This window comes from Rhinopithecus bieti, unplaced genomic scaffold, assembly GCF_001698545.2.
Source record: "Rhinopithecus bieti isolate Rb0 unplaced genomic scaffold, ASM169854v2 scaffold_17829, whole genome shotgun sequence".
Taxonomy (NCBI): Eukaryota; Metazoa; Chordata; class Mammalia; order Primates; family Cercopithecidae; genus Rhinopithecus; species Rhinopithecus bieti.
Window position 1 is genome coordinate 833,464 of NW_016809238.1, and position 22,429 is coordinate 855,892.

General features: G+C 39.0%; 3 protein-coding genes across 3 annotated transcripts in view; 1 reads left to right on the forward strand and 2 right to left on the reverse strand.

The window, feature by feature from the left end:
- The window catches only part of IRAK4 (interleukin 1 receptor associated kinase 4), a 35,870-nt gene extending 13,887 nt beyond the window's left edge, over nt 1–21,983 (reverse strand). The window contains exons 1-6 of the mRNA XM_017888959.1: nt 21,820–21,983; nt 12,263–12,432; nt 8,085–8,230; nt 7,094–7,280; nt 6,384–6,543; nt 5,421–5,485 (exon numbers count right to left, since the gene is read on the reverse strand). Coding sequence (XP_017744448.1) covers nt 5,421–5,485; nt 6,384–6,543; nt 7,094–7,280; nt 8,085–8,230; nt 12,263–12,423 — 719 coding nt within the window. The 5' untranslated portion in view covers nt 12,424–12,432; nt 21,820–21,983. The remainder of the gene's footprint in view (nt 1–5,420; nt 5,486–6,383; nt 6,544–7,093; nt 7,281–8,084; nt 8,231–12,262; nt 12,433–21,819) is intronic.
- LOC108539988 (40S ribosomal protein SA-like) lies at nt 10,608–11,645 on the reverse strand. The gene has a single exon (XM_017888958.1). The coding sequence runs from the start codon at nt 11,571–11,573 to the stop codon at nt 10,686–10,688; it is 888 nt and encodes a 295-aa protein (XP_017744447.1). The 5' UTR covers nt 11,574–11,645; the 3' UTR covers nt 10,608–10,685.
- Nucleotides 21,984–22,053: 70 nt separating the features above from the next.
- PUS7L (pseudouridine synthase 7 like) overlaps nt 22,054–22,429 on the forward strand; it is a 37,969-nt gene continuing 37,593 nt past the window's right edge. Inside the window, 1 exon segment of the mRNA XM_017888955.1 lies at nt 22,054–22,095. Within this exon segment, the coding sequence (XP_017744444.1) occupies nt 22,076–22,095 (20 nt within the window). The 5' untranslated portion in view covers nt 22,054–22,075.

The following is a 22,429-nucleotide window of genomic DNA, read 5'->3' on the forward strand; positions in this document are numbered from 1 at the left end:
CCCACAGAGTGGGAGAATATCTTCACAATCTATGCGTCTAACAAAGGACTAACATCCTGAATCTACCACAAACTCTAAAAAATCAACAAGAAAAAGACTAACAATCCCATGAAAAAAATGGGCTAAGGATATGAATAGACAATTGTCAAAGGAAGACATTCATACAGCCAACAGACTGATGAAAAAATGCTTATCATCACTAGCCATCAGAGAAATGCAAATCAAAACCACAATGAGATACCATCTCACACCAGTTAGAATGGCAATCATTAAAAGTCAGGAAACAACAGGTGTTGGAGAGGATGTGGAGAAACAGGAACACTTTTACACTGTTGGTGGGATTGTAAACTAGTTCAACCATTGTGGAAAACAGTATGGCGACTCCTCAAGGATCTAGAACTAGAAATACCATTTGACCCAGCCATCCCATTACTGGATATATACCCAAAGGATTATAAATCATGCTGCTATAAAGACACATGCACACATATGTTTACTGCGGCACTATTCACAATAGCAAAGACTTGGAATCAACCCAAATGTCCATCAGTGACAGACTGGATTAAGAAAATGTTTCACATATACGCCATGGAATACAATGCAGCCATAAAAAAGGATGAGTTTGTGTCCTTTTTTAGGGACATGGATGCAGCTGGAAACCATCATTCTCAGCAAACTATCGCAAGAACAGAAAACCAAACACTGCATGTTCTGACTCATAGGTGGGAACTAACCAATGAGACCGTTTGGACTCGGGAAGGGGAACATCACACACCCGGGCCTATTATGGCGGGGGGGGAGGGATGGCACTGGGAGTTATACCTGATGTAAATGATGAGTTGATGGGTGCAGCACACCAACATGGCACAAGTATACATATGTAACAAACCTGCATGTTGTTCACATGTACCCTAGAACTTAAAGTATAATAAAAAAAAAAAAACTAGAAGTAACATATCACTGTCCTCACTTAAATTCTAAATAGATCTAGTATGATATTTATGCCTGTAATAATTTATGCGTTAAATGTTTAACCCAACTTGAAAGGCTAAAATGAAGAACTACTTAATAATTCTGTAAAGGTTAATAAAAGTAAAGACAACATTAACAAAAAAAAAAAAAAAAAAAAAAAAAAAAAAAAAAAAAAGTAAAATCTATTTTCTTTTCTTTTTTTTTTTCTGGAGACAGGGTCTAACTTTGTTGCCCAGGCTGGAGTGCAGTGGTGCAATCATAGCTCACTGTGGCCTCGACCATCTGGACTCAAGTGATCCTTCTGCGTCATCCTCCCAAGTAGCTTGGACTACTGGTACATACCACACTCAGCTACTTTTTAAACTTTTTTGTAGAGATGAGGTCTCACCGTGTGTTTCCCAGGCTGGTCTCAAACTGCTGGCCTCAAGCGATCCTACCACCTTGGCCTCCGAAAGTATTGGGATTACAGGCATGAGCCACTACACCTGGCCAAACCTTTCTATTTTACAGTGAAAGCTAAATAATTCAGATTATTAGAACTTGTGATAAGTTTGGTTAAGGACTAGGCTGATGTTCACTTTCTTTAGCCCAATATTCAATGATGGCACAAATAAATTTCAAGAAGTCCATTGAATTTTTATGCTAATACTGTCAAGAATTTTCTAACAAACTCAAAGCACTGATTTACAGACATGATCTTGAATCACATCTAATTTACATGTTTTTGATCTTTAATCACACTGGATTATTTATAACCTAATTTGAGTGTCTTTATGTACTTGAGAATAATAAAACTAAAGAGACCTACGATATAATAAAGTGGCAGGCATCTGTGGTAAGATGAAAGAACACAGGGCTCAGAGTTATACATCCTAAATTTAAAGTCTAGCTCTGCCCCCCCCTGGATACCTGACCTATTGCAAGTTAACAACCTTACTGAGCCTCAGCTCCCTTATCAGCTAAATGCAGAAAATAGTACCTATTATGTAATATGGATGCTGAGACAATTAAATGAGAAAATGTAAACATGACAGCCTAGAAACGTATCTGGCACATGATAAGTGTTTTATTATTTAAGTGCTTATTCATTTTGTTCATTCAAAATTATCCACAATTCTAGCAGTTCATTATATCAAATATGACTTCTTCTATTCTCATAAATATTTTAAGAAGCGCAAATTAAAGCAATAAGTGTTCCATTTTCCACCAAATTGGCATATTTTAAACATGAGTAGTTAACATTTGCTGAGTTTATACTATATACGAGGCATTGTGGCAAGTGATTTACCTGCTTTATTTAATCCTCACAATAACTTAAGTAAGTACTATTATCCTATTTTATAGATGAGAAAATTAACGAATAGAAAGTTAAGAAACTTGGCCAAGATCATTCTGCTAGTAAGGTCCAGAGATTGGCACTTACTAAAAAATAGTAATAATAAGCTGGGCGTGGTGGCTCACGCCTGTCATCCCAGCACTTTGGGAGGCCGAAGTAGGTGGATCACGAGGTCAGGAGATCAACACCATCCTGGCTAACATGGTGAAACGCCATCTCTACTAAAAATACAAAACGAAATTAGCCGGGCTTGGTGGCGAGCGCCTGTAGTCCCAGCTACTCAGGAGGCTGAGGCAGGAGAATGGTGTGAACCCGGGACAGCGAGCTTGCAGTGAGCCGAGATTGCTCCACTGCACTCCAGCCTGGGCGACAGAGCCAGATTCCATCTAAAAAAAAAAAAAAAAAAAAAAACCAAACAAAAAAAAAAGTAATGATATTAAATGAAGATAAGGAACCAGTAAAGTTTGAAATTGTAATGCACTGCTGGTAGTAATATAAATTTATTTATTTATTTATTTATTTATTTTTGAGACGGAGTCTCACTTTCTCCCCCAGGCTGGAGTGCAGTGGCGTGATCTGGCTCACCGCAAGCTCCGCTTCCTACGTTCACGCCATTCTCCTGCCTCAGCCTCCCGAATACCTGGGACTACAGGCACCCGCCACCTCGCCTGGCTAGTTTTTCGTATTTTTAGTAGAGACGGGGTTTCACCGTGTTAGCCAGGATGGTCTCGATCTGCTGACCTTGTGATCCGCCCGCCTCGGCCTCCCAAAGTGCTGGGATTACAGACGTGAGCCACCACGCCCGGCGCTGGTAGTAACACAAATTACTGAAACCTATCTCAAAAGCCATTTGAATGTTTGAATGTGTATTTAGAAAGTCTTTAAAAAGTTCATGCATTCCGACCCAGTAATTCTTTTTCTAGGACTTTACCCTAGATGATAAAGTAAGTATAACTGCATTTAAAGATTTATGTGCAAAGAACTTTAAAGAAGCTTTATTTTTAATACTGAAAATTAGAAACAAACATAGCTATGGTTAAATAAAATATGATTCTCACATATTCTAGAATGCTGTACAATAATTTAAAATGTTTTCAAATTTTTAATGACATGGGAAAATACTACACACACATCATGAAGCAAGTATATAAAAATATTAGCAGTGGTTATCTCTGAGTGATGTATTTGAGAGATGGTTTGTATTATTAAGTTCCAGGACACATGTACAGAACGTGCAGGTTTGTTAAATATGTAAACATGTGCCATAGTAGTTTGCTGCACCTATCAACCCATCACCTAGGTATTAAGCACTGCATGCATATGGTTTTGTATATTTTAAAAATATTTTCCTGTATTTTCCAGATTATCTACTGTGAACAAGTTAATTTTAGAACTGCACAGTAGGGGTAGAAGTGGAGAAAACAAATCCTAAAAACAAAAAGTTTGATCTTTTTTCAGTGTGTATCATTTTTACCGTGCATAAGTCAATTCTAGTCTATTCTTCTTACTTGAGGTTAAGTAACTATGATTGGTGATTTACAGCAGTGGGTTTAATGGGTATAATTTGGTAAATCCCATTAGGATTCAGATCAAAAGTTCAGGCTCTGCAATCAAACAGATCTGGATTTCAATCCCATCTCTAACACTTACTGGCTACGTGATCTTGGACAAGCTATTTAATGTTTCTAAATCTCAGTTAACAAACAAAATGGGCAGTTGTAGCAGTTGTAAAGGTTAGATAGACAATGCACATAAGGTATATAGCACAATGTCTGGAATGCTGTACACACTCAAATATCAATCACTATTAATTACTATAATAATTAGAACTAGTTCTCTTGTTGTCCCATTTCTTTAATGTTGTAGGAGATGCTGTAGGCAAAACAGGGGCAGGGGAGATCAACACCTGTTTTCATATGACCTCAGTTTATAAATGCTATTGTTTGAATGTGTCCCCAAAAGTTCAAGTTCATGTGTTAGAAACTTAATATACCCATTGCAACAGGGTTGAGAGGTGGGACCTTTGAAGGGCAGTTGTCCCTCCTACTTTTCCTGATGATGTCCAACAATTTTCCAGCACACAGGGTCAATGCTGAGAAGGCAGATAACGTGACTAATTATTATAGTAATTAATAGTTGGTCATGAGGGCTCTAGTTGCTTTATAGGTGCTACTTTATATATAACGTATATATATCTTCAGATATATATGTGGATACTATGTGGAGCAGGGCTTCTCAACTTTAGTTTGTGAATCTCCCAAAATTGTATGTATGATTGTGTGTATATGTACATAACTACATTTTTCTAGGGGTAGGGTCCATAGCATTCAACAGATTTTTAAATTTTAAGAACTACTATGTAGAATAATGTTTATTTAAAGTATATCTGCCTTCAGATAACAGCACATAGAGTAAATGCTTATCTTTGCAGATAACATGACTCTAGTTGCTTTATAGATGCTACTTTATATATTCTGTAGATAGTTTTTTAAAGTATCTCTACAATTGATCTCTCATGAATTCTGGAAGTAGAAAACATGATAATGAAGGACATGATAGTAAAATTCCACGTAACCTTGTTGTAACTTAAAATAATGACTGCGGTCAAGCGCAGTGGCTCCTGCCTGTAATCCCAGCACTTTGGGAGGCTGAGGCAGGCAGATCACGAGGTCAGGAGATCGAGACCATCCTGGCTAACACCGTGAAACCCCGCCTCTACTAAAAATACAAAAAAAATAGCCAGGCATGATGGCACATGCCTGTAGTCCCAGCTACTCGGGAGGCTGAGGCAGGAGAATCGCTTGAACCTGGGAGGCAGAGGTTGCAGTGAGCCGAGATGGCACCACTGCACTCCAGCTTGGGTGACACAGTGAGACTCCGTCTCAAAATAAATAAATAAATAAAAATGACTGCTATTTAATCTCCAGGCATATGAGTATATGTAATCACAGAATTATGGAGCCAAAAGTACTTTCAATTTCTCTAAACACTTAATTTTAATGTCATATATTTGCAAACATCACTAGTTCATGGCACACTCTAGAGTGAACCAGGTTCCTTACTCCTTGTCTTTTTCCTTTCCACTACACCGCACTGCCAAATTAAGACTTACTTTGCCATTACTTTTATTTCTTGATCAAACTGCTGTTTCAGTTCTTCAGTAGTAATGTCAACCATCTGAAAAAAATAAAATACACAATGTAATACTACACAATTCTAAGGTTCCTAATGCTCAGAGGGATCAAGAGATCAGCTGGCTCATCTCCCTTTCTTTAAAACAATAAGGTATTATTCTCCCAATTCTACAGAACAACTGAGATCTAGAAATACTAGCGATTTGCTCAAGGTCCATGGCTGGTTAGTGGAATGAAAAATATATATAAATTTCACTGAGTTGTGGAAACAAAATGAAATAGCATGAAATTTCACTACACAAAAAATTTGAAAAAATATTCTAGGAAACAGAAAACATACGCAATTTTAGTGCAAAATGGAAAACAAAACCTACAAAAGCCCTGCAATGTATATGACAAAGAGTGACTATCTTTATCACATACGTATGCATTCTATTGATATTTTTAGGCTCTAACAAAAGTTTAGAATATAACTAGTCAATAAGTAAAAGGTGAACACCCCAGTAGAAATGGCAACAAAGGACACAGATAAAAAAAATTTTAATGTTTTTTCTGAATGTATACTTCCTAAACTTTATTTTTAAATGGGAAAAGTAATGCAAACAAGGTTTTTTTTTTTTTTTTTTTTAATAGTTTTCCTGGTATCTTACCATTTTAATCTTGATTACACATGAAGCACTATGTGGAGCAGGGCTTCTCAACTTTAGTTTGTGAATCTCCCAAAATTGTATGTATGATTGTGTGTATATGTACATAACTACATTTTCTAGGGGTAGGGTCCATAGCATTCAACAGATTTTAAATTTTAAGAACTACTATGTAGAATGATGTTTATTTAAAGAAAATACATACTGAAATAATGTATTTCCTAAAGTTTAACTTTAAAATCTGTTATAGAGCACACTATGAAGCTACTCTTTATTCCTGAAAATATAACTTACTGCTGCAAGCTTCTTTACTGCCACAGTTGTGTTATTTACGTAGCCTTTATATACAACTCCAAATCCTCCCTCTCCCATTTTATTACCACCAACAGAAATGGGTCGTTCATCAAAGTTATTTGTGACGTTCTTCAATTCATAAAATGAAAACTGTGAAAACCTATAATGTCAAAATAAGAAAACATGTTTAAATTTTAAAATTCCTTTTAATAATTCTAATATTTTCTCATTTGAAGATTTCACGTGTATGTAAATATTTATGATTTTGATTAGACAAGACGGGAGAATATAAAACCATTTCTAAAATACAAATTATAAGTTTTTCTTGAGAATTCTGTTTGGTAATCCTACCCTCTGAACACTGTAGTCACCCACCCAAAATTCTAGTCACACATTTGAGTGGGTCTAGTCTACCTACCCAAAACTCTAGTCACATATTTTATTTTAAAAAGTGACCCTTCCAAGTTATGTAAATATTTACTTATTTTTTTTTTTTTCATAGCTTCTCTGGTTGTTTGCATGTCCTATTGCCTCTAATCACTGATTAACACAATGAAGATGGTTCTTAATATATCCGGAGGAAAAAACTCACAAAAGAGCTATTGCCAGTGTGCCTGTGATTGCTGCACAAACAAAAGAACAAAAGTTTCTTTTAAAGCACTGCTAATCTTAATGACAAATCCATTAGTAGAAAGCACTGAAAATGTTACTTACGTGTATCACTAACTTCTAAACTTTTATTTTCTGGACTTGAGGAGTCAGGTGGCATATAGCTTTGTTCAAGATTCTGCAGAGGTGTCATCAATGTCCTGTCTTTGTCATAGAAAGGCATCTGTTTTTGTTGAACTGTTACAGCTTCTTTAGAAGGTAGTGTATTAGCAGTTTTGGGAACAGCATCTAACAAATGAAGTAAGACACAAGTGGTTTTTCAGTAATAAAAAGTGGTTGTGAAAAAGTTAAACTAGAAACTTGGTTCATTTAATATCATTCCAGTTTCTACAGGTTGGTCTTATATTCTCACAGCACACACAAGAAGCTACCTAGTAAGAATCTGTAAGTTATAATGAATATGGGTAAAGACAGTAAGGCAGTGTTTTCAAACAGTGATCCATGAGCCACCTGAAGCACTTATTTAAGAATATAGACCTTAAACCCAATTCCAGAATTCTGAATACATAGATTTGGAACAGACCCTAGGAATCTACATGTTTAACCAGAACCTAACTGATTCTTACGCATGATAAAGGTTGAGATCCACTAGTGTGAAAGGCATCAAAGGAAGAAAAGGAAGGTTATAAGGAAGGCAACTAGACACTAACACATCAGAATATAATTTTTTAAAATTATGATCATAGAGTCCCATCAGGGTAGAAGTTGAAGATGAAAAAAAGCAAGAACTCAAAAGAATAATTACTTTCTTACAGCCTAAGCCAGATGTGTGAAGTCTTTCCTTCTAAACTTCCTATTGGCACAAAACTATCTGACTCTTACGAAGCTTCTATCACCTTAGTAGCAGGGTCCACAGTGTCCTTTGTCGGCACTGCTTTTTAAAGAGTTGAGGAGTGCTGAAAGAAAGAAAGGGACTCTCAAATGTAAACTTCATCTACCATGCAGAAAAAGTAAGAGTAAGAAGAAACATTTCTATTTTGGCCATTTGTCTTTCCACCCTAATTGTGGACACCCTGGTCACAATCAGTTTACCTGGGAGCAAAAGACTCGCAGGAGCAAAAAATTCATTTTGGATTAAAAGATCCACAAGATCACCAACTGTGCAATTTGTGGTGCCCCAGTCAAACAGTAATTCAGAAGTGGGACTTTTTCCAGTTTGAAGTAATGCTTCAAATCTCCTTAAAAGTAAGTAACAAAGAAACAAAATTAGTCTATTGTCTTAGTCCATTTTGTGCTGCAATAATAGAATACCACAGACAGGGTAATTTATAAACAATAGTTAATTTGGCTCACGGTTCTGGAAGCTGGGAAGTCCAAGATCGAGAGGCTGCATCTGGTTAGGGCCTTCTTGCTACATCATCTCATGGTGGAAGGGCAGAAGGGCAAAAAGCATGCACATGTGCATGTGAGAGAGAAGGAAAAGAGAGAGAGAGAGAGAGAGAGAAGGAAAAATAGGGCCTAATTTACCTTTTTATCAGAAACCCACTCCCAAGATAACTAACCCACTCCTGCCATGACAACATTAATCCACTCATAAGGGCAGAGCCCTCATGACCAACTGCCCTTTAAAGGTCCCACCTCTCAACCCTGTTGCAATGGGTATATTAAGTTTCTAACACATGAACTTGAACTTTTGGGGACACATTCAAACAATAGCATTTATAAACTGAGGTCATATGAAAACAGGTGTTGATCTCCCCTGCCCCTGTTTTGCCTACAGCATCTCCTACAACATTAAAGAAATGGGACAACAAGAGAACCAGCAAGAATTACAAAGAGACAGGAAAAATAGGAGGAAAAAAGATGCCAAAGATGATGATAATAATCTACTGGGTACTTATGGGGTATTTACTTAGTGGGTTACAGGATGTACACACATGAGCATGTTCAAAGATATTATGATTATCATACGAATTTACTAGTGAAAAAGCGAGGCTTGGAGAGGTAGAGTAACAAGCCCATAGCCACACAGCCAATATGATTGATGTATCCAAGTTGAGGTCCAAATTCAGATCTCATTTGACATAAGAGTGTATTCTCAATCTACTTAGCTATATTACTTCCCACATAACTTAGGACTCTGATAGCTATATAATTTTTAATAAATCTGCCTGCTTAATGAAAGAAACAGAATGCACAAAACTTAGGAAATTATTCCTTCAATCTTAACTGTAATTCAATTAAATTGAAAAAAAATCACAAAGTTGGCTTTCATCCCATTTCTTTCCATTCCATTTCTTTAAAATTAAAATTAGTTTTGAAAAGTTAACATTTAAAATTTAACCAATATTGTTTTTTTCTTTTTCCTCTAAAGATTTTAAAAAATTTCAAACCCACAGAAAAGTTGAAAAAATGATAGAATGAACAACCATTCACCTAGATTCACCAATCGAATAACTGATAAAATTGTGCCATATCTGGGCTCTTGTGCATGCTCTCTTTCAATCTATGTCTGTGGGAGTGTATTTTAGAATACGGGCCAGATGTCATAGAATGAGTCTAACAGCCTAGATATATCCGACTACTTTCTCATGATTAAATTCCGATGAAACATTTTGGTAGAAATACTACATAGGTATAATGTGCCCTTCCCATTGTATCATATCCAGGGGTACATATTGGCATTTTGTACCATTATTATTGGTGTTGAAATTTGATCACATGGTGAAGGAAATGTACTTCAGATTTCCTCATTAAAAATGTACCCTTCCCTTTCATACTTCACAAGTAATTTGCGTACAATACTTTTTATCTATCTATTGAGGGAGTCTTGCTCTGTCACTCAGGCTGGAGTGCAGTGGCATGATCATGGCTCACTGCAGCCTTCACTTCCTGGGCTCAGGTGATCCTCTCATCTCAACCTCCCAAGTAGCCGGGACTACAGGTATGCACTACCATGCCCAGCTAATTTTTTGTAGAGATGGGATTTTACCATGTTGCTCAGGCTGGTCTTGAACTCCTGGGCTCAAGCAATCTGCCCACCTCGGCCTCCTCAAGTGTTAGGATGACAGGCATGAGCCACTGTGCCCAGCCTATAATACTTTAAAATCTTGTGCATATCCTACTCATATGCACGAGAACAACCACCTTTCACCTTATGCTTTTAGGTTCAGTGATGAGCTTGCAAGAATCAGTTACTCATTGGTGGTTACAAATAGGTATTTTTCTCATTCTACCCATTCTTTTCACAATTATTTGCAGGTATTATTCTGTAAAGAAGAGCTTTTTCTGTCACAGGAGTGAGTCTTGAAAACAGGGGAAAAAAAAAAAAAGAAGAGCTTTATCTTCCTGACACCACTGCCCCAATTATCTTCCGTAAGTTTTTAACAGTAATATTAAAAAATTATCTTTAAACATTGGCTTAACACAGTTTAAACTTAAGCTTCTTTCAAGTAATTTAACATGTTCGCTTTTCTTATGAGAAACATTTCCTGCAAGGGAGCCAAGGCTATTAGGTTCTTTCCGAGGTTAATGCTGAAAATAACAGAGTCTTCTTTTCCTTTTGCTACCAAAGAAACATTTTGACATTGGTTTTTTTTGTTTTTTTTGTTTTTGTTTTTTTTTTTTAGAAACTGATGTTTATTTTCCATCAACCATTTTTCCATGTTGCTTAAGAGCCCGTGCAAGAACAGCTTAAGACCATTCAGTGGTTGCTCCTACCCATTCAGTGGCCTGAGCAGTGGGAGCTGCAGACCAGTCTTCCGTGGCAGGCTGAGCACTCCAGTCTTCAGTAGGGAACTGCTGAATAGGCACAGAGGGCACCTGTACACCTTCAGACCAGTCTGCAACCTCAGGCTGAGTAGCAGTGAACTCAGGAGCTGGAGCAGTCCATTCACCCTGAAATTCCTCCTTGGTCACTGCCTTTTCAGCAGCAGCCTGCTCTTCTTTTTCAATCTCTTCAGGATCTCTGTAGAAGTAGAGATCAGGCATGACCTCCCACGGGTGTTCACGGGAAATAGTGCCACGCATGCGCAGAACTTCCCGAGCCAGCATCCACCACATCAAACCCACTGAGTGAGCTCCCTTGTTGTTGCATGGGATGGCAATGTCCACATAGCGCAGAGGAGAATCTGTGTTACACAGAGCAATGGTAGGTAGGTTAACATAAGATGCCTCCGTAAGAGGCTGGTGGTCAGCCCTGGGGTCAGTAACCACAAGAAGCCGTGGCTCCCGGAAGGCTGCCTGGATCTGGTTAGTGAAGGTTCCAGGAGTGAAGCGGCCAGCAATTGGAGTGGCTCCAGTGGCAGCAGCAAACTTCAGCATGGCCCTCTGGCCAGTATTCCTGGAGGATATAACACTGACATCAGCAGGGTTTTCAATGGCAACAATGGCACGGGCCGCCAGCAGAAGCTTCTCCCAGGTCCTCTTCAGATTTATGATGTAGATGCCATCACTTTTCCTTTTATAGAGGTACTGTTCTATCCGGAAGTCAAGATTGGTGCCACCTAAGTGGGTTCCTGCTGCAAGGAACTTAAAGACATCTTCCTCCTTCATTTGCAGGACATCAAGGGCTCCGGACATTGTGAAAAGTTTCCCTGTAAGTTAGGACGGGAATCCAGAACAACGCCGTATGGACCCCTCTGTAGGTAGCGCGGAAAGCGACATCGGTTTTAAATGCAATGACTGACAAAAATAAAATCTGCATGCATATTTTACACTAAATCGAGCAGAGATGAGTAAAGAGGAAAAACTGAAATTATCTGATGATAGCACTGAGAAATCCTGAATTTAAGAATTCTGTTCGCAGAAGTGTACACTTGTAAGCAGCAACTTTAAAACGTCAAATTGAAAAACTCCCAAAATACACTGTTAGAGTGCATTAGAGAGTGACACACTTTGAAGTTTAAGCTCTAGATTTTTACTAGACATTCTTATAACATTCTTATTTTCCTTCAATCTGGAAATGAGAAGTGTGAGGCAGACTGAACTTCACTTGGCTTGCCAAACTGGGAACCACAGCAAAGGTGGGAATATTGATTCTAACTCAAAAAGCTTATTTGAGAGATCACAATATTAGCCCTATTGACATATGGGAGAAAGAAGACAAAATTGCAAAAGGAACAACCAAAAAGAGGTTACTTACTACCAATGTCTCCTCCACAGTATAGAGGTTTACTTTCTAAACTGCCACATTAGACAGTACTTATACCAATTAATCATTCCATATTGTGATGTAAGAATTTAAAAATACAAAGAATTTTATCTGTTACCTTATGTGAAACTGATTGTATCTATCATCACCAGATGGTTTTTTAATAGCTACAGCTAACTTCTTCCATCCTTCTTGAGGATCAATAAAATCTGACAGCTTCCTAATCAGTCCAACATTGAGGCAGCGCACATATGTTGACGGTGTTATGGGTTTGTTCATCTTCTATTCCTAAAATATGGAAAAATCTCATTAAAATTTTATAGTACTTTTAGAGATGACATCTGTAAGCTTCTACATCACACTTTGCTATATCATATGAAATGCCAGCAACTGATTATACCATAATAAAGAAACATTCCAAAGTCAAGTCATTGATACCCTAAGATGAAACTAAAATCGTAATTCATTTGTCCAATTATCCTCTAGATTTCCTTCCTTTTCCACCTATTAATAGCAATAAAATCGGAGGACTTTTTTCTGACATTGATATTTTCCAAGTATAATTTATAGAAAGGGGCAAAACACTTACCAGAGCAATTCTTTTAACAGTAATATCAATAAACTATCAGAATTAGCATATTCAGAAATCAAATCTGTTAATAAAACATTTACCTTTCAATTTAATATATGTTGCTCAATCAGTACTCATTTACGATTAAAAATTTATGCAACGTTCTTTGGTAGAAGAAAAAAAAAAGTACTGAAATGAATTGTGTAGCATTAACAGATATGGTCCACCCACCCACTGTTCACATAGCTTGCTTTTCCTTGACCTCTGCACATTTTCTGAGTCCATGAGATCTGCCTGACCACAGTTCATTTGTTACTACGCCAAAACCTGTGTTTCACCACTTCAGCCACTCTCTAGACAGAATCTTTATTTCTTCAGTCCCCCTTTTCTTCTGCTACTCCACCCCGGAGAGTTGCAGCCAGGGATAAATCTAACAATTTTACTTGTACACCAGAGTTGCTGATGTGAATACAAATTTATGGTAACCCCCTTTCCACATTAATGGCCTAACACTGCCATTAATCCTTCCACTTGTCTTCTCTCATCGTCCTTAGTAACTATTTCATATCTTTACTTCTTTCTATGTGGATTTTATTTGTTCTGCGCGTACCTCATTCTCAATAGGAAATGATCTTTCCTTCCAATTAAGACAAATAGACTCAGATACTCTTATGTCACTTATTTTTGCTTCCCTATATATATTTTAAAAATATAATTTTAGAGTAAATAATGTGTTCATGTGGAACAACATTCTAAAACTATCAAAAAGAGTAAAACGAAAAGCTTCTCTGTATCATAGGCTTCTATGTTAGTATCCACTTCCTCTCTTTGGACTTCTTTGACCACATCTAAATAGGTCTAGCTGCCCTTCACCTAATTATCTTTCATCATTGCACAATGTATTTGTAATCATATATTTATTTGTTTACTTGTTTACTGTCTCCCATATTAGATTTTAAGATCCATGAGTTCAGGGCCGTGCTAATTTTATTCATGAATATATAGCTAATGACTTGCATACTGTAGATAATGGTGTTGTTCAGTATTTATTTTAGGAACTAAATTATTTCCCAGTACAGTTTTATCATCTCTGTTTTACAAAGGTGGTAAGTGAAAGATCCAGGACTTACACTTATGTCTGACTCCAAAATTCATGCCATACAACTCTGCTTTTATAACACAATGCATTGTTCATGCCATTCTCCTTTTCAGAAAGACTATTCCTTTCCTTTCATTTGTGAATACATTCAGCAAATATTTATGTCAGTCTTTGTACTAACAAATGGGAGCACACAGAAGAGAAAATCTTTGTTTCCAAGCTGTTCAGTATACCACGGGATACAAACAGTGACAGGGAGTGATAAAAGCTGCAGGAGTGTTATGGGGCCCAGAAAAGGGGCATCAAGCTGAGGCAGTCTGGAGAGGGATATCAAGACAGATTTGCCTGGAATATGAGGTTGGAAGGATGAACGAAAGGGAATGAGAATAAGCCCAAAAGAAAATTCCAGGCAGAGGGAATAGCATGGGAAAAGGTGGGAGCACGTGTGTCTCAGGCAAAGAGCTTGCTATGGCTGGACCATAGGATGCCTGTGATTAAGTGAGAAGAGATGAGGGTGGAAAGGTAGCAGGGCCAGATCATCATGTACCTCATATGCTAAGACAAAGAGTTTGAACTTATAAACTAAAAGTTACAGGAGAGCTACTTCAGGATTTTTAGGAGGGATGTTAAATAATCTTATATGGTTAAGTGGATTCCTCTGGATAAAAATTAAAGGGATATATATTGAGGCAAGAAAATTAGTTTGAAAACTTCTGCAATAATCCAGGTGAGCAGAAATGAGAGCTTGGAAAAAGTATAGGGTAGGGGAATGGAGAAGTAAAACATCAAAACATTTAGGAGGCCAAATCAAAACAATTTCACTAGAGATGAACAATTAGAAGAAAGGGAGATAGAACAAAGACGGTTTTTTTTGTTTGTTTGTTTTTGGTTTTTTTTGACTCACGTTAAATGTGAAATATCTACCTTTGGCACCATCTAGGGGCCTTCATACCAAGTACTTAAATATGCGGTCTAGAGCTTAGGAGAGAGGTTTCAGCAAAGAATGCTCACTATGTAAGTATTCTTGTATATAAGGGATTTTCAAAAAGTTAATGGAAAATGCATATCATGCAAAAACCATGCATGGATTTCAAATTTTTTTTTGCAAAACATATTTCCAAAATAAACCCACACTAACTTATCATTCATGTCTAAACAGGATCTAGTTTGAGGCACTAAGAAGAATAAGACAGTTTGAAAAGAACCTCTACCACAGCAACATGAATTCTGCTAAAAGTGAAGCAAGAACAAACACCACATTTATGTGGAGGTTGGTTGGAAGAATGGTGAAATCACTGATGCTTTATTGATGGGGACGATGCCCCCAAGAAAATCAGCAGCATACAAATCAGTAACTCATTTTAAGGGATGAGATGATGTTGAAGATGAAGCCTGCTGCAGCAGACCATCCACATCAATTTTTGAGGAAAACATTCACCTGGTTTGTGCCCTAAATGAAGAGTACCTATAATTAACAGCAGAACCAACAGCGAACACCATAGACAACTAATTCAGCCTATACAATTCTGACTGAAAATAAAAGTTGAGCAAACTTTCCACTTGATGGCTGCCCAAACTGTTGCACCCAGATCAGCTGCAGATGACAGCAGAGCTTTCAATGGAAATTTTAAACAAGTGGGATTAAGATCCTAAAGCATTTCCTCAAAAAATTGTAACAGGAGATGAAACATGACTTTACGAGTATGATCAAAGCAATGGCTCCCCCAGAATGGCAGCGGTCCAATCAAAGCAAATGCAGACAGTCAAAAGCAAGGGCATGACGCAGCTTTTTGGGATGGTCAAGGTATTTTGCTTGTTGACTTTCTGGAGGGAAAAGAATGGTAACATCTGCTTATTAAAGAGTGTTTTTGAGAAACTGTAGCTTTTCTAAGTGTTTCTAAACTAAAGCTTTTCTGCTAAAGCTTTAGTCAAATGTTTAGCAGAAAAACGCCTGGGAAAGCTTCACCATAGAGTCCTTCTCCATCACAACAATGCCCCTCTTCTTTTCTCTCATCAAACAAGGGCAATTCTGTGAGCACCAACTGGAAATCATCAGGCATCCACTTTACAGTCCTGATTTGTCTCCTTCTGACTTCTTTTTGTTTCCTAATCTTGAAAAATCTTCATAGGGCACCCATTTTCTTCAGTTAATAATGTAAAAAGACTTTATTGACATGGTTAAATTCCCAGGACTCTCAGTTCTTTAGGGATGGCCCAAATGGCTGGTGTTATCACTTACAAAAGTGCCTTGAACTTCATGGAGCTTATGTTTAGAAATAAAGTTTACAGTTTTTTGTTTTTTGAGTCTCGCTCTGTCATCCAGGTTACAGTGCCGTGATGCAATCTTTGCTTACTGCAACCTCTGCCTCCCAGGTTTAAGTGATTCTCCTGCTTCAGCCTCCCAAGTAGCTGGAATTACAGGTATGCACCACAACACCCAGCTAATTTTTGTATTTTTGGTAGAGATGGGGTTTCGCCATGTTGGCCAGGCTGGTCTTGAACTCCTGACCTCAGGTGATCTGCCCACCTTGGCCTCCCAAAGTGCTGGGATTACAGGGATGAGCCATAGCGCTGAGTCAAAGTTTACATTTTTTATGTTTTAATTCAATTTTTCCACAAACTTTTTGAAATGCCCTCATACAAATTAAGAGCATATATATATATATATATGGTTGAAACAACAATAAAATGAGGTTGCCTATTAGGAATGCTTAGAATGGAAAGGAATGATGTGAAAGAAGAATTTTAAAAAATACTGCTTAGTCATGAAGGCAAGAAAAAAAACCAGGACAGCAGCATACCAGAGACATCTAGAAAAGGTGGCAGGTTGGTACAAAAGACTCAGAGAGGTCAAATAGACACTGATGGAGATGTTAGACTCTGAAATCAGAAGGCCTTTGGTGACTTGGGAATAGCTATAGTGAAAAAGTGAGTGAATGGCAAAAGCAGATTTTCCAAGAAGTCTCATTATGAAGGGAAGGAGAAAGAGAGAGGAGTGTGAGCAGAGGGAAAACAGGGGTGGAGGGGTAGGGAGAGAGAGGGAGGAGAGCATGCAAGAGAATAGCAGTTTTCAAATTTGGTCTCAGGACCTTTTACCCTCTTAAAAACGATTGTAAACCCCAAAGGGCTTTTATGTTGGTTATATCTACCAATATTTACCATATTAAATTGATGCTGAGAAATTTAAAAATTACTTATTAATTCATTTAAAATAATCATAAATATACATGTTAGCATATATATTTTAATAAGAATAACTACCTTTTCCTCAAAAACAGAAGAGTAACATTGTTTTAAGGTTTTGCTAATCTCTTCAATATTTAACTTAATAGAAGAGAGCCAAATTCTTTTTTTTTTTTTGAGACGGAGTCTTGCTCTGTCGCCCAGTCTGGAGTGCAGTGGCCGGATCTCAGCTCACTGCAAGCTCCGCCTTCCAGGTTCACGCCATTCTCCTGCCTCAGCCTCCCAAGTAGCTGGGACTACAGGCACCCACCACCACGCCCGGCTAGTTTTTTGTATTTTTTAGTAGAGATGGGGTTTCACTGTGTTAGCCAGGATGGTCTCGATCTCCTGACCTCATGATCCGCCCGTCTCGGCCTCCCAAAGTACTGGGATTACAGGCTTGAGCCACCGCGCCCGGCCGCCAAATTCTTATATCTGCTTCTGCACTCAACCCACTGCAGTATATTGTTTTGGTTGATGTATACGAAGAAAATCCAGCTTCACACAGACATATAGTTACAAAGAAAGGTGTATTTTAATAGCCTTTTCACAAAGTAGTAGATATTTCTCTTTGATACTACACTAAAATTGAAAGAAATAACTTCCTAAAGGTAAGCTGCAATGTGGAATCTGAAGCTGTATAAATTAACTTGGAACATTAAAATCCATTGCACTCTGAATGAATCTTTTAACTATACATGATTTTGACCTTAGAAATCTCCTGAAAGAGCATTAGGGACTCCCACCAGACTTTGAGAACTGCTGGTGTTAAGGGTTTAAGACTTAAGTTGTTTGGCAATACAAATGGGATAATGAATAGCACACAGGTGAAGAAATCAGCCTTGAAGAGCGAGAAGTCTCTTTTGAATCTAGAAAGAAGGAAGCAGAGGTTTAAATACAGATATATTTGAAGGGAGAAGAGTTCCCACATACTGTTATTTTTTTCTGTGAAACAGGAAGTGAAGTCATCTAGGGCCAGGTAAAAGAATAGCCCACGTATCTCAAAGGCTCCCTGGTAAATGCCTATTATTCCTTCAAGCCCAATTCAAAAGGCACTGTTAGCTTCCCCTGATTGTCATCTCTTTTGCTCCAAAATGTCATCTAATCATTCTTCTGTTCTAATAATTATTATGTTTTACTGTTTAGGTATCTGCTTTCTCTGTTAGATGGGTGCTCTCCTGGCTGGGACCCAACCAAATTCACCTCAGCAACGACTCACGACATTTGTGTTGAATGAAAGGCTGAGGATTTTTAAATTTTAATTAAGAAATTGTATCTAGGTTACCTATAGACTCTGCAGTTGCTCTCTTCAAGTTATTTTTCCTTATTAAGATTTCTCTCTACTGTAAGGTACAACATGATTGACAAAGCTAGAAAAGATAGAACTGCTTAGTAGTTTTATAAATTAGAGCTAAATACAAGGAACTGAGGAAAAAACCCAGACTATCTAAAGGCCAGGGATAAATTTGGTAGCTCTCCTGCACCCAGGCTTCCAGCAGAGGTGATGAGTGTAGGGATACTAGGAAAAAGGCCTTCTGCCAACTCTTCCAGACATGTGCCCAGAAGTTCAAAATCCCAGAAATTAAAATTTTACTTTAAATGTACATTCATATACCACTCCCAACCACATACTTACAAGAACATAAGCCAAAATATTAACAGTAGTTATCCCTTGGTGATGACTTTTATGATAGTTTTGTTTTCGTTTTGCTTTTCTGAATTTTCAATAATGAAAACACACTGTGCAAAAAAACCTTAAAAGTGTCATCTCTTTCAAACTGTTCAAGATTTACCTTAGTACACTTAGGATTAATACAGGAGGATTTGCTTACAAATAAATAATTAAATACCTTCATGACTGTTTCGTCTTACCACTAACTCTCATAGTAAAGAAAACCCATTCATATTTTCAAATAAGACAACTCAGACAAGTATAAACGGTGGGGTGGTGATTGAGAAATATATTAAAATCAGCACCTGCTTATGGAATCCAATGCCTTCCCAAACAAAGTACTGTGCCCAAAACAGGAGGGCAAAAGATTCTTGTCAAATGTGTTAATAAAGTTTTAAGACTGCTTCATTAGCACTTTGATCAGAGGAAAAGATTGTGCAGCGGTGGAGGGAAGATGAACTTTGAGGTTGCACAGGCCTAAGTTCTAAAAGCCAACTGTGACCAGAGTTAGTAATTACATTTCTCTGGACCTTGCTTTTCTTTATCTGAAAAACAGAGATAGTAATACCTAAGAATTGCTGTAAGAATTAAAATCAACACATGCGAAGGGCCAAATCTTGTCACATAATAGGTGTTCAAAAAAAAAAGGAGCAATTATTATTTTCTGGCAGAAATTATTCTTATATCACATTTTTTTTTTAAAGATATGTGCACAGTTGTATTTAGGTTCAATTTCCAGAACAGTAATGAGGATCTACTGAAAGGGTACAAATAACAAGTCTGAGAAAATAACTAAGTTTTTAAGATGGTGGCAGTCTTATTTGATCAACCATGGTACTTTTAATATATTTATATCCTTTCTAAAATACACTATTTACTTCCATATATTCTTAGCAAAATATGCTGTATAACCATTAATCTTTATTTTTAGATACTTTAACATCATCATTATGAACAAAAGCTGGTGAGGCCTTCCAGAGCTATTAAATTAGATAGGGCTGCCTATTACAAATTGGGATATGTGCTGGTGTACCATAAATTAAACATAACACATCTTTCTTGAACATTGATCCAACACAACAGTAAGTAATTGAAAATGCTTTGCATATATTTAAGAAACAAAATATAATACCATTGACTCACTGAATATTTACTGAGTGTCTACTATGTGCTAGATACTGCTCCAGGCCCCTGGAGATGAAGCATTAGGAAAATTAGAGAAAACACAAACAAACAAACAAACAAACAAACAAAAACCTGAACTCATGGAGTTTATATTCTAATGGAGGAAGGAAGGCAATAAGTAAATAAATAAACTCTATAGTATGTTAGATGGTGCCAAGTGAAGTGAAAGAACAAAACGAAACAGAGAAAGGGTTGCAATTATAAATAGGGTAGTCAGAGGAAGCCTCAATAAGAAGGTGCCATTTGATTAAAGATCAAAAAGAAGGAGAAAGCCAGCCAGTGGACTATCTGGGAAAAGTTTGCGGACAAAACGCAAACGTAAATGCAAAGGTTGGAAATGGGCCCACTGGGCAACAGCAAGGGCATGGTGAGACTGCATAGGAGGGAACAGGCAAGTAGCAGATGAGGTTAGAAAGGCAAAGGGGCCAGGTCTCCAAGGGCCTTAGAGTTTTTGCATTGACTTTGTTTATCCTCTGGGTGAGATGTAGAGGCTGGAAGTTTTGAGAAAAGAAAGACATGCTCTATACTCATGTCTTAGAAGGATACTGGGGCTGCTGGGAGTAAAGGATGTTGGAGTAAGGACAGAAGCAAGAAAGAGGCATCTAGGAGAGCCTACCAATAAGCCAGGTGGGAGGGGCTGGAGGCTGGGACCAGGGTGGTAGCAGAGCAAGTGCAGAAGTCCTAGGATTCTGAGGTGGAGCCAATAGAAAGCTATGTGCTGATGTGGAGAGTGAGAAGACAGCACCAAGGTTTTTGGCGTAACCAAGTTTCCCGATATTTACTGAGATGCAGAAGGCTGAGGAAGGAGCATGTTCGGCCTGGAATATCAGAAGCTCAGTTTGGAGACGTAGAAGGCAAACTTCAAATGAACGCTTTGCACGAAAACAGAAGAAATTTGAACTTCCTGATAGCCCTCTTCAAGGACCACTCCAAGAAAGGGAAAGGCAGATTTTAATATCCTGTGCTTACAAGGGACCTTGGGCAGTTACGTTTTTGAAGCACTAATAGCGCCGTTTCTTTCCATTCTAAATGCTCAAAGTGCTTTCTCGCTTTCCCAGGGTTTGCTTTTTTTTTTCTTTTGAGACGTCGTCTCCCTCTGTTGCCCAGGCTGGAGTGTAGTGGTGCGATCTTGGCTCACTGCAAGCTCCGCTTCCCGGATTCAAGCGATTCTCCTGCCTCAGCCCCTGGAGTAGCTGGGATTACGGGCGCCCGCCACCATGTCAGCTAATTTTTGTATCTTAGTACAGATGGGGTGTCACCATGTTGGCTAGGCTGGTCTCGAACTCCTGACCTCAAGTGATCCGCCCGCCTCGGCCTCCCAAAGTGCTGGGATTACAGGCATGAGCCACCGCACCTGGACAGGGTTTGCTTTTATCCCTTTGTCTCTCTCTGGCTTCCAAGCTGACAGGTACATTTTTTCCCCCATCTGCGAATGTACTCATCTGATCCCATAAGCCCCCTCCACTTTCTAATTCCCTGGAAGCTTGGAGGCCGGAGAAACAAGCGAATTACAATCGTGTGGAGGCTCCGCGAGCTGTCGGAGCCACAGGCATCTGTCAGGTGCTGGCCTGACTTCCTGGTTCTGGGGAAAAGATACTTCATTTCGCAATCGGGCTCACGGAACCCAGGGCCTGGGAGGTGAGAAACTTGAGGTCCGACTGCGCCCCAGAACAGCTGAGTGACGTCCCTCCAAGCCTCAGGCTCTTTCTCAGGGCCGACGAACTTCTTGATTCCCGGGACCTACCCAAGTCTTTCTCCTGGAGTAAGCTCTGTCCACGGAACCCACTTCCTCTCTAACTTTTCTCAAGGATGATAGAGATTTCCCTTCCGCAACCTACCACAGCAACCCTGGGGCAGAGGTGCCCAGGCCTGGAAGCGGACCTCGGACGACCTTTGACCGAGGCATGAAGGCGGGGAATGCCTTACCTGCCCGGGCGCGGGTTGCTGAAGCCGGCGACAGAAGAACCAGCCGAACTAGGAAGCGCCTTGGAGGGGCGGCGCCGCCCCGCCCCACTTCCGCGATGGCTTCATCTTGGCGCCTTCAGGCGGCTCCACAAAGTGAGAAACTCCACGTCTTGCGTAGGGCTCGTCTTTACGTGGGCGCCTGCCCCTTTAATTACGCCCGTGTCGGAGGCTGAAACGCTTAAGGCTTCCGGGCATGCGCACAGCTTTGTGCGAATGAATGCTTTCCACTGAACCGAGGTAGATCGGGTCGAGCTTCTTGCGCGATGGTGGGCTTGTATGCGGGGGGGTGACGAGGTTGGCATTGAGGATCCATACCCTTTGCCCCCAAAGAAAGGTGACGTGGGCTAGTGTCGCGCCTTTGGACAGGCAGTTAGGGGAGGGAGAAGAAACAGAGTTGCTGGCCTTGTCGGGGACACTTTTGGACGTGCTGGAGGGCAGCGACGCCCTAGTTCTGCGAAGTTAAGTAGCTTCTGCAGGACTGGGTTCAGTATTTCTAATACCTTCTCAGGATCCCTCTTCAGCCAACGAATTCCTCAACCACGGGCCAAGCAAACTACTCCCCGCCGGCCCC